At 41.0% G+C, this 12,840-nt stretch overlaps 1 protein-coding gene across 4 annotated transcripts in view; it reads left to right on the forward strand.

Annotated features, from left to right (window-relative positions):
- Nucleotides 1-2,112: 2,112 nt before the first annotated feature.
- The window catches only part of rps6kb1b (ribosomal protein S6 kinase b, polypeptide 1b), a 38,610-nt gene continuing 27,882 nt past the window's right edge, over nt 2,113-12,840 (forward strand). For all 4 annotated transcript variants that reach the window (XR_009656847.1, XM_060943743.1, XM_060943744.1 and 1 more), the window contains exons 1-8: nt 2,113-2,285; nt 3,677-3,720; nt 4,664-4,784; nt 4,895-4,963; nt 9,780-9,927; nt 11,765-11,822; nt 12,070-12,170; nt 12,396-12,486. Coding sequence is in view for 3 of the 4 variants with exons in the window: in XM_060943743.1 (XP_060799726.1) it covers nt 2,217-2,285; nt 3,677-3,720; nt 4,664-4,784; nt 4,895-4,963; nt 9,780-9,927; nt 11,765-11,822; nt 12,070-12,170; nt 12,396-12,486 (701 nt within the window). In the remaining variant the exon portion in view is untranslated. The remainder of the gene's footprint in view (nt 2,286-3,676; nt 3,721-4,663; nt 4,785-4,894; nt 4,964-9,779; nt 9,928-11,764; nt 11,823-12,069; nt 12,171-12,395; nt 12,487-12,840) is intronic.

Consider the following 12,840-nt stretch of genomic DNA (forward strand, 5'->3'; position numbering starts at 1 on the left):
CACTGGCCATGCTCACTGCGTGTGACGTCGTCGTATCCTGCAATGCGCATGCGGAACACTTTTAGGTCGCTTTTCGTTCATACTGAGGATCACATACAAGTTGCATATATTTGTTAATGTGAACGACCTCACAAAAAAATCGGATTTCACAAAAAAATCGGAATTGAGCCTTGCAGTGTGAACGTAGCGTAAGGGTTGTTTAGCACTGACAGGACAGGATGTGATGTTTGGCTGAATGTGTGTGTATTGGATTCCTATTTGTTGTATTTCTTATTTCTTTACTTTTTATTTATGCTATTTATTGTTTTGTTGATTGATGGAGACTAGGACTGACAAACTAAATTGCCCATTGATGGGACAAATAAAGTTTTCTGAATCTGAATCTGTACTTCTATCACAATTCAGTTAAAGTAAGAAAATCAGACAACAGATGTGATGATAGGGAATAGGCCAATAGCCTAAATTTCAACTGATTTATTTCACCTTTGTGAAAACGCCAAGAAAATGCATTGCTTGCATATTAACATCAACATTTTATGCGATTAACCTTTTTTAAAAACAATAGGCTATGCATTGTAACAGGAACGAGCGCATGAGCCTAATCGTTATCACCTCTGAACCTTTACCCAAAATGCCTCTGTTTAATCTTAACCAGTGTAGGCTATTAACTATTTTGAAAACGTGAACCCTGAGTTGACAACAGCATCAAACAAGTCAAGACCTGTGATACAGATTAAAGACAGATGAAACAGATGAAAGACAACAGCTACCCACCCTAAAGAAGATGCTTTTTTTCTAGAAGAAACCTTTATTCATCACATGCACTTCAAGCACAGTGAAATTCATTCTCTGCATTTAACCCATCTGAAGCAGTGAACACGCACACCCAGAGCAGTGGGCAGCCACACCAGAGCACCGGGGGAGCAGTCAGGGGTTACGTAGGTACCTTGCTTAAGGCAACTCAGCCCAAGGCTGCCCTACGTCAACCTAACTGCATGTCTTTGAACTGTGGGGGAAACCGGAGCACCCGGAGGAAACCCACGCAGACACAGGGAGAACATGCAAACTCCACACCTAAAGGCCCTCGCCAGCCACTGGGTTCGAACCCAGAACCTTCTTGCAGTGAGGCGACTGTGCTAACCACTACACCACCGTGCCGCCCCGGTAAATATATTATTGCATATATTTACATGATGAGTGAATTTGCTCCAGTAGCGCTTTATTGCCCGAGAGCCTGCTGTGAGACTGCGAGCAAGTATCGTCGAAATTAGTAATGAGCAAGGCTTTGAGAGTAGGCGCGGTCATGCGATTCCTCTCGTCAGTCCAGGTGTTGCTCATGAGTGAAAATATTCGCTCAACTGGAGCATTGGGGCCAGGTAGGCACACGGCAAACTGGCAAAGCTGGCTGACATTGCTGTAAGGAATCTCCCTACTCTTGAAGCGCGCGAACATCTCCGCCCAGCGCTCATCCGTTCGGCATTGTCGCGTAGTATAGTTGACAGCCGCTAGCGCAAAAAACCGTTATAACGCGGCCTCTACTGTATATTGCAACATTGTACAAATAGATACATTGTAAGGTTGACTGCGCACACACGCACATTGATGCTGAATTGCTAGAAGCTTTATTGACATCTCGTTGGCTATATATGATCGCTGTAACCGGGACAGTTTGTTCGTGTTTGGTGTAAACCGGGACATTTCAGCGTCCCGACGGACCTTTGTCGGGACTGGGGACACGCAACTCAAAATCGGGACTGTCCCGGTCAAACCGGGACGTCTGGTCACGTTAGCCCGGGGGCCTCACAGGACCCTGATATCTGGCCCTGCAAATATAGGAAAAAAATGTTTTTTTGTTCTCTTACTTGAACATGCATTTTACTTAGCGACAGCCCTGAATCCTTTGAACCATTTACGAAGGCCAAATAAAGTTTGGCCGAAGACGAATATTGTCTGCCTGTCTATCTAATCAATACAGTATCTGTATCTATTTTTAGCGAAGGTACAGTGTACTGTACATGTACATATGATCTGGCTCCTAAAAAGGGCGCGTACATTTATTCCCCAGCCATCCATGTGGAGGCGTGCTTTATGCGCCGTAGTGCTGCGCATGCGCAGACCCAAGCTGGTCATGGCGACGGTGCGTTCGCATCCATGAGGCGGGAAGCACAACCTCTACTCTCAAGTTGGAAGTGGATTAAATGCGCCTGAAATAAATCATGGCCGGTGTCTTCGATATTGACTTGGATCAGCCGGAGGAAAATGTCTCCGACGACGAGCTTGAGGAGGTAACTGGCTTTTCTTCTCATACTTTGTGTGCTTGTTCCAGTCTTGCCAGCTAGGCGATTAGCTCGGTTGCTAAAGTAGGCCTGCTTTGCTTAAATGCCGAGAGCCAGAATGGTTAGGCCTAAGCTGGGTTTGTCAGTGCAACGGAACACCCGTTTTGCGAGCGGAAAAGTCCCGCCTTTGCCTTGTGATTGGGCAGTAGTTTAGCTTCCACTTGGGAATATATCTATGTTCTCCAATCACAACTACGTAGACGGGGTTGTCCCTGGGAATACGGGTGGGGCGGAAAAAAAGAAACCGCAAAGCCTGGGCGAAAACAGCTGAGCAGCCAGCGTGCTACGCGCTAATTATTCACTAGTAATCTCTCGACTACAAAGAACCATGTTTTATAAGTTGAATATGAATAATTACCGATGACTAAATAGTTTAGTGTCCCTCATCAGTCTTGTCAGAGGAGTATTGAGTGTATGCTAATTATAGGTGTGGAGGATTGCTAGCTGGCCCCCAACTGCTACCTGTAAAGTGGCCCGTTGGATGAGGGCTGAGTCTCCGGTCGTGGACATGTACACTACCAAGTGTGCAGAAGCCTTCATTTCCATGCTGTATCTAGTGTACCTATAAAGGAAGTAGAGCTGTATTTAGGACTAAGTTCACATCGTATATCAATATCTGTGTAATTTGCATATGAAACGACTTATTAAAACGTTGCTGCAGACTTCGTGTAAACCAAACATATGCTATCTTCATGATGTTGGCTTGTTTATTAATTTTAACCCTTTTAAATGTATAACTTCTTTTTTATACTTTCTTTAGATTTTTTTTCTCACTTTTTTTTAAAACTTATTGCATGATTATATGAAATTTGGTTCCGCTTAAATATTTAAAGTAAATCAACCATGAAGTGTCTATGAAAAAGTTGAAATAGCAATAATAAATCATTGCCATTTTTAACATTTTAGCATGTGTAATGCTGAGGTTTTTTTTTTTTAAAGAAAATATAATTTTTGAACATAAATTTACATAGTTTCGGACAGTTGCATGATGCAAGGAGGTAAAACATACTAATTTTTAAACTCTAAGGCATTCAGTGGAGTCTGGCACAAAAAAAAAAAAACTTTATGTACTAATTTTAATGCATTCATGTACAGTAATGCTCCCAAGTGATGGAGGTTACTATAATCGTATTTTACTAACACACACACACACATATATATATATATATATATATATATATATATATATATATATATATATAAAGCTTTAAATTGAAAGTCCATGAGTGCTTCATGAAACAGTTAAAAGTTCAGTTTTTAAACTTCTGACCAACCACAGTTGAATGCAGATGTTATTTATAGTGGACCAATCAAGTTAATTTACTGTGTTATTCCTCAAGGTGCAGATTAATGACATCATGGATCAGCGCAGTGGCTTTGAATTGTGAGCATTTATATTATTTAATAATTCATTTATTTTAATGAAAAGTTTAAAGCAAAGAGTTCTGTTATGGCCCTTTTCCACTACCCTTTTTCAGCTCACTTCAGCTCGCTTCAGCTCACTTCAGCCCGACACGGCTCGCGTTTCGGCTACCAAAAACCAGCACGACTCAGCTCGCTTCAGCCCTGCTTAGCCCCTAAAACTCGCACCGTTTTGGAGTGGGGCTGAAGCGAGCCAAACCGTGCCGAGTGAGGCTGGGGGCGTGAGCAGACACTCCCCTGTGCACTGATTGGTGAGGAGGAGTGTCCTCACATGCCCACACACGCCCCGCGAGCACGCTGGGATCTGTAAACACCATAAACCCGGAAGAAGGAGAATTACGAATTACGAGAATTATGAAGCCTTATACGCTCTTGCCAGTATCTGTTGGCGTTGTCGGTGACAACAAGCCACAGCACCAAGACCAGCAACACTAACGACTCCATGTCCTCCATGTTTATTGTTTACTATTCGGGTCGTGAGACTACCGCTTAAAAGCTCACTGATGTCACTGTTTGCGCCGCTTAACGACATCACGTAACGTCCACCCACTTTCGCTAACTCCACCCAATGTATCCACCCACTTCCAGCCAGCACGGTTCAGCGCGGCTGTAGTCGAAATGCAACTCCAACAGCCCCGCTCAGCTCGACTCAGCACGGCACGGCTCAGCCCGACTCAGCCGCGTTTGTAGTGGAAAAGCGGCATTATTGTTCCATTCTTTTCTTCAGTCAGACTGTCAGATCTTTATCTGGGCATGTCATGATGACATTTTTAAAATTCAGTAGCTGCAGATTACATTGGTGACATAATACATGGATTATATATTGGTAAATTCACACTTCTGAGAAATGACACCAAATCTAAAAATGCTGTCAATATGCCCTGCCCCCTCTGACCTCATGCCAGTAATATGGATGACTGCGAGAAGATTGAGATCTCCGAGGACAGTGTGAATCAAGGCACTGAGAACATACGTCCCGAATGCTTTGAGCTGCTGCGTGTTTTAGGGAAAGGTGGCTATGGAAAGGTATACATCAATAAAGATTGTCTATTTAAAATATAATACTTTTACTTTTTCTAAATCCTGGTGATAAATTTGACTCAAAATTAATTAAACATGACTTAATTTCATTACAGGTATTCCAGGTTCGGAAGGTGACCGGTGCTGGGTCAGGAAAAATATTTGCTATGAAAGTCTTGAAAAAGGTTTGGTTTGAAACATTTTAATCAGGCTGTATTACTACTAATTAAAGTCAAACAAAACCCCAAAATAAACTCCTTTATACTGATTGATAATATCCATACAAGACATGTTTGAGTGTTCACATGTTCATATTTGTACCTGTACGGTGTACAGATTTTATTTTAAAAGAAAAACAGAACAATGTCCCTGAGCACTGTTATCTTACTCTCTCTCAGGTTCAGATAACGCACTCCAAGTACAAATTACACGAGAATCCGAGATTGTGATGTAACTTGCACACTATATGACTTACCGACGGGGTGGCACGGTGGTGTAGTGGTTAGCACGGTCGCCTCACAGCAAGAAGGTTCTGGGTTCGATCCCAGCGGCCGGCGAGGGCCTTTCTGTGTGGAGTTTGCATGTTCTCCCCGTGTCTGCGTGGGTTTCCTCCGGGTGCTCCAGTTTCCCCCACAATCCAAAGACATGCAGTTAGGTTGACGTGGGGCGGCCTTGGGCTGAGGTGCCCTTGAGCAAGGTACCTGACCCCTGACTGCTCCCTGGGCGCTTTGGTGTGGCTGCCCACTGCTCTGAGTGTGTGGATGGGTTAAATGCAGAGGATGAATTTCACTGTGCTTGAAGTGTGCATGTGACGAATAAAGGTTTCTTCTTCTTTCTTCTTACTGAGACTGAGATCTAATGGATACATCCCTTCTAAATTGTTAAACAACCCTGAGGATGCCAAAGTGTCAAGTGTTTTGGTGTAAAATAAGTCTGATTTATTGAAGCAGTGAACATGCACGCAAGTAAATAGTGAGCAGATACACATCCAGCCTTTGGGAACCTTTTGCTGCCTATAAATGCTCCCTCGCTGGCTACTCAGTCGCGCCCACCCCCCCACCCCCCAAAAAAAAAACCTCCTTGTATTTTTGTGACATGCTTTTTGTATGTTTTTATTTACTGAGAAAAGCTATCTTTTTAGACAAGATTTGTTGCTATGATGGTGACAGTTTTCTAGGATCTATGTCAGGACTGTGTATGCGTTATCTAGTTGAGTGAGATTTAAACTTCAGAAAAGTGAAGTCTGTTGATTCGTGGATTTTGTTGTCAGTAAAAATCAGATGGTTACAGAAAATTTCTGATTAGATTGTTAAAAATAAAAGCCTTTGTCTCACATACATTACAGCACAGTGAAATTCTTTCTGCATTCAACCCTGCTAAAGCAGTGAACACACGTGTGCTCCAGTGCCTGTATATATGTGTGTGTGTGTGTGTGTATATAAAATATATTTTTTAATTTTTTTTTAAATTTTTTAATTTTTTTAATTTTTAAGAATTAGTAGCCTTTATTGGATTGCTCTAAGGGAAATGGCATACTAGTTTGCTGGTTACATCACAAGTGGATATCTGGTTTCAGGGCAAATGGTTGCAGCCAGGTATTTTTAACAATATTGCAGGGCTCGAAATTCGCGGTGGTTTCAGGGCAAATGGTTGCAGCCAGGTATTTTTAACAATATTGCAGGGCTCGAAATTCGCGGTGGTCTGGTTGCCCAAGGCAACTTAATTTTTCGTTTGGCGGGTAATTTCTGTCATTAGCCAGCCCAGCTGGCTAGTTGAAAATAAAAAATATATATGAAGCGAAGATTCAGACACACCGTCAACTAAAGCCGCCACATATTAAGTGCGTGCTGTGTCTGTGTTAATCGATGTGTTTATTGGCAGGACGGAAAATACAGAAGAATTCCGAATCATATTGTGTATGAGTCAGGCTGTCGTTTTTTTTCACTACTGTGCATGCATATATCGCGGTAATCACGTGTAGTATTGGACCAGGTGGGTGGAGCACAGAAACACGGCAGGCCAGAACTGAGTTCTCAATGAACTGTTTATTGCTAGCTTTTCAGCCTTTTTATCACTTCCCAGCTGCGCACGCACACGTGTTCTGGTTGGGGAGAGAGAGCTCCCTTTCTCTGCTCTCCTCTCCTTTTAAAGGGTGCGGTCACTGGGGAAGATACACAAACACAGGTTAATCCCCATCAGGTGCAATGATTCCACCACTTACCTTCCCTGAGGCCATCCTTTAAAAAAAACCCGTTTCCTGTCCACCAGGTGAGCAAAAAAATTTTCAGTCGGGAGGGAGGGATTTTTTTTTTTTTAATATATGGATGGATAAGAAATCACAATGCTGTGTTTGCTTTTTCTTTCAGTACTTTTTTATTACAAAAGCAGACACATTTTAATAAAATATGATGGTTTAATCAACTGAAACTTGTACAAAACTTTAAGGTAGCATTTTAAATGCTGACTGCAACATTTGCAAAACTTTTACAAAGGTACTTAAAATGTCCGACACACGGACTTTGTGTAGTTCTAAATCGACCGTTAGGCCTAGTTCTGATCAAATTACACTATTAAAATGATCACTGAATGATTTGTTTTTCTGAATCTTTACCATTTTGTTGTTCGCTAGAATACCATTTTGCGATTTCACACTTAAGCAAATGTTTGAAAACTCCGGATCTCCTTCCTTCATGGTGGCTGCTATTTTTTGTGCCGCACGGCGCATGCGCAGAGCTGATTCAATTCTATATTTTGCGCGGAATGCAGGGGTTTCCGCAAGCGCCGGCTGCTGGCCATACAGCCGACTACGCAATTAAGTCCAGCCGGCTACTTTAATGACTATTTTTGTAGCCCACAGGCTCTAAATATTAATTTTCGATTTTAATAAAATTACATGTTTATCTAACGGACTGACAATAATGTCAAACTGAACCGCACTCATTTAAGTTGTGATTCATGCTGTTTGTACCGATAATAACCACAAATTCCCCGCCGACTTCGTTGATCAAGGGAGAGTAACTCATCCGCGGCCCCGACATGTGGTGTGCGTGCGCGTGCACTCAGCGGAGGCAGTAGTGTGTCGGGGCCGTCGGAGGGAACAGAAGCAGAGATAACGCTTATTTTGTCTCCGGTAAACCAGTCTTCTCTCATTCAATTACATGCTGGCATCAAAAGACACCGTTGGTTGTAAATGAAACCAAACTGAGTCGTCGGAGTGTATTTTCATACACAAATGGAGAAATGTTTGCTGAGTGTTTATGTAGCCACCACTGCAGACCGTTGTCGTTGTTAATTCATAGCATGCTCAGTTGCGTGAATGTGTCATGCACCGAAAAGAAGAGATTTACAAGCCAGGAACGCCTCATGATGCAATACGCAAGAAAAGAAAGAAGATTTACTGCCATTTTACTTTGTATTTGAGTAAAGTGAATAAATAAATGGTCTGTGGAAAATGCATTTAATCCTGGGAACTGCGTGCACAGGGGTTTTTGTGTTTACCCCCCTGACTGGCTACTTATTTGTCATGGCTGGCTAGTATGAGCCTTAGTGGAAAGCCCTGGGAATGCGTAAATATCAAGTTCGATTTTAGATTTACGAACCCGAAAAAAAATGTCGAAAAACCAGCGTTTAAAAAAAAAAAATTTCAACCGCACAAACGGCACTCACCCGGCCGGTGGACTGGAAACAGAACATTTTTTTAATAATGGCCTGACTCCATCCTCCATTCACAGACTGATGCTTGGCCACACCCCCGCTGCCACATCACGTTATCAAATTCAATAGATGTGGCCACATTATCGCCCATTTAAACACGTATTTTTGTTGTTGTTTGCATCTACATCTGACGTTGCGATGTGGAATGACGAAGCGACGTTGCGATGTGGAATTGTCTGAAAGGTGTACAGAAACCGCCAGAGACGGGGACAAAGCGACCTCAGTCTGAAGAGGAGAAACGACAAAGGACTTAAACAAACGTGGGAGCAGGGTAGGCCTTGGCTGTGATACGATTTTTATGGAATAGTTAATTTTTTTTTCAAGTTGATTCCTAGTCAATATGAAGCTCCTAATGCTTTCTCTCTCATAAATGGTTAAATACAGAAAGCATGTTGGACATATTTTGGGTGCTATAGTCATGATAGTAAGTATATTTGCTTTCAATACTCATACACCAAGTTGCCAGGTTTTCCAATATATTATTTGTTGATATTATGGTGCTCTGTGTTGTTCTCATTTATGTATTTAACAACAGTATCAAAATACTCTGGTCTTGAAATAAATGCACGTTAGTCATGAACAATGGTAACTACTCTCTTTTGCGTTATTTTTGACAGAAGTAACACGAACAAATTTTGGCTAGTTGATTTTCTGTTTGGCGAGTTACTTTGGAAGGTAACTAGTCCAGCTGGCTGGTGGGGAAAAAAAAAAGAATTTTGAGCCCTGATATTGTAACTTTTAAAATGGGTAAATGTTTTATTTTAAATGTGTGAGGAGCACATGGGTGCTTGCTGTGATTGGCAAATGGCATTTTACTTTGGGGGTTTTGTTAGACTTTTTAAAACAGACATTATTGTAAATAGTATTCTTATTAGATTTTGATACTTCCTTTCTATATACTTCCATAGAATACTTAAATTTTTTCCTAGATTATTTGTAATTAGAATTATATTTATGTAAGAACTTGTAAATTGGGTATGAAGACCCCATTATGGGAAACTAATAAAGATTCATGTATTATTAGTTTTATAATGTAAGATTTGATTAGTTATTTTGAAGGTAGTGGTGGCTTTGGTGTTCAAGCTCCAACAACGCTAAGCTGCCACTGTTGGGCCCTTGGGAAGGGCCATTAACCCTCTCTGCTCCAGGGGCACTGTATCACGGCTGACCCTGCACTCTGACTTCAACTTCCTAGTCCAATTTTTCTTATGAAGAAAAGAATTTGATTGCTGTAATGTACCTTTGATGGATAAAGGCTGTTTCCTCTTCTTCCTTATGACTTTCTAGGCCATGATTGTCCGCAACGCCAAGGACACAGCCCACACCAAGGCTGAGCGTAACATCTTGGAGGAAGTGAAGCACCCTTTTATTGTCGACCTCATTTATGCCTTTCAGACTGGTGGCAAGCTTTATCTCATCCTCGAATACCTAAGTGGTCAGTGAAATAAAGCTCCATCTTTGTTCTAAGAAACAGTTAACTCCAATTTTGTTGCTCGTTTCTGTACATGTCCAGATATGTCCTGCCTTGTTAACGTGTGCTGGAATTCCTTCTGTGAAGACCTGCTTTTCATTGACAGCTGGAGCATTTACATTTTGTTCATGTAGTGGTCACATCTTGTTTGCAACGTACAGATCACACACCACAGTGGTAGTAGTGGGCAGATAATTTGAGTACAAAAGATATCGATGGATACTATTTGATTTAATGTCGCATGGGCTCAGCATGATGTGTTTGTGCCTCTCCTGCATCTGTTGGTCCACCTGTCTTGCTGACTGACTCCAGGAAATGACAATACAAAACTTTTTCTAAATCTGTTATTAGTCGATCATTTAGTAAAGTCCAAACTGAACAAAATGTTTCTGTCAGATTTTCAAAAGTTTTGGCTTCCCCATGGCCTAAAGGCCCGGTCCCACAATGCTGATGACTATAAATAAACCGGTCCCCTGCAGTTTGTGGTTGGTCACACCAGACTGATAACGATACCTTTAGCCCAGGCCTGGGTTTATCGGTATCGGTGAGATTGCTTCTGGAGTGTTCCCCCCCACCCCACCCCCCAGGCCTGGACCTGATCCAGTCAGGTGATGTTGTCTGAGCAGATGCTGTTTTCCCCAGGCATCTTTGTACATCCTTGTTGCATCATGAAATCACAGAATACAGATTCACGGAAAATAAAAAATACAAAGCACAGGTCTTTTATTCACAGATGTGATTTTCTGTGACATATCAGTAGTCACAATTAAAATGGCTTATCTACATTTGTTTATTAACATGTAGGTAAGCTATTTTAATTGTGAACTTCAGCCGTCCAAATATTTAATTGTTTGACTTTTTTTATTCATGATGCATCATCCGTATGGAATTGGTAACCAATCTGTAATATACTGAAACGTCTGTGATCAATCAATGAATTATTAGCATCCGTATTAAAATCTGTAACCACTCTGTATTTTGTGTCCTGTCTCCTTTTTTTTTTTTTTTAAATTAATTTCCATAATCTGTGACCTATCCATATATCAACCACCACTGGAGTGTGTCCTTGGGTTGTTTTGTGGTCCAAGCTGTACAGTGTGACCCAGAATAATGTGCTACTACTTGGAGAAAACTTCTATGACTATTCTTAAGTTGCAAGCATTTATTTACCTGAGTGGCAGGACCAACTGATATTATGGGTGTAGTGTGACTGCTGCAGGCTGGAACTAAGTTCAAGTATAGTTATAGTTGTTGGTGTTGTGGGACTGGGCCTGAAAGATTAGAGAAGCAGCTTTGGGACCAAAAGTTCGCTGGTTTTTTCCTGCTGGTCCAGGGAATTGGCTGAAGTGCCCTTGAGCAAGGCACCTAACCTCCCCAAGCTGCTCTGGGTATGTTGTATGTTGCTCTGGATGAGACTGTTTGCTAAGTGTCCAATATAATTTATTGTTTATTTTTTATCTTGTTAATGTATGTAGATAAATCACTTGTATCACCCATGTTCACAGCAGAAGTGATTTACATTTAGTGACATTTACATGAAGCTCACAGAAATCTGATAGTGACAAAATGACAGCTCATTGGTGAAAAATAAGTGTGATGGCATGCACAAAATCTATACCTAAAGAAGAAAATATTTTGGATGAACCGTCATACTGGCCACTACCACATTTAATTTATTGCTGTTGTTTATATTCTAGTACTTCTGATTTGGCTTCAGATTCAAATTAGCTTTTGGGGATTGTTATTGTGTCCTTTTTGTCTTGATATGAATTTCTTAACATCAGTGTCTTTCATTTAACAGGTGGGGAACTTTTCATGCAGCTAGAAAGGGAGGGAATTTTCATGGAAGACACTGCTTGGTAAGGATTAAGCTTGTTTTTGGTCCCTGAGTATCGCCTTTTCAACAAGGACATTCCCTACATAGTAGTAAATGGAAGAAGAGTTGTAATGTTTAAAGTGGTCTATGAATTTGCAGTATTTATGATATACTGTTATTATATTATATAAGATCTTCACTTTCAGACATAAAAAGATCAGATGAGCTCTCTTGATTGGCCAAAATGAACTAAAATCACCAGAATGATCCTGGAGGCTTTTTACTTGCAGCTTTTACTTGGCAGAAATTTCGATGGCCCTCGGCCACCTGCATCAAAAGGGCATCATCTACAGAGACCTTAAACCTGAAAACATCATGCTCAATAGCCAAGGTAAAGCTGATGCATATCATAAACGATAAGATGACTGTAGTTATATTTGTGTGAATTATAATGCTAAGTTTCCAGGTTTAGCTTTAGATGTGTTCCATTAGTTACAGTACTAAAAATGCTCCTGACACTGAAAGTGATTGGTGTTTTGATTCAGTTTATTGCGATACAAGTGGTTCTTTTTTGGCTGCAATTTATTAAGTGTGTATTTATCTTTGTCTTGTAAAGGCCATGTGAAATTGACTGACTTTGGGCTGTGTAAGGAATCCATTCATGACGGGACAGTCACGCACACGTTTTGTGGAACTATTGAGTACATGTAAGTCATTTCGTTACAAGCGTGAACTTGTTTCTGTCGCAGCCACATGAGTGAACCTGTTAACAAATTCATTATGAATCATATCTGCAACTCCTTTTAAACTTCCATGTTGGGAATTAGGCTTGCACAGCAGTGACTTTTTTTTTTTTCTTTCCCCCATTCTCATGAATTTCCATTTCAGAATATCATGATAAATGATTTAATCATTCAAAACCAATGACCTAAAAAGATAGGGAAATGAGTAGGTGTTGACTGACTGATATGCTAATATGTGGGTATATCTCCCACCCACACACCCCACCGTTGGATAGAAAATGATTAGGATTCAAAGACATGGATTTTTGGGGTTGATTA

The sequence above is a fragment of the Neoarius graeffei genome, chromosome 17 (assembly GCF_027579695.1).
Source record: "Neoarius graeffei isolate fNeoGra1 chromosome 17, fNeoGra1.pri, whole genome shotgun sequence".
NCBI classification, from domain to species: domain Eukaryota; kingdom Metazoa; phylum Chordata; class Actinopteri; order Siluriformes; family Ariidae; genus Neoarius; species Neoarius graeffei.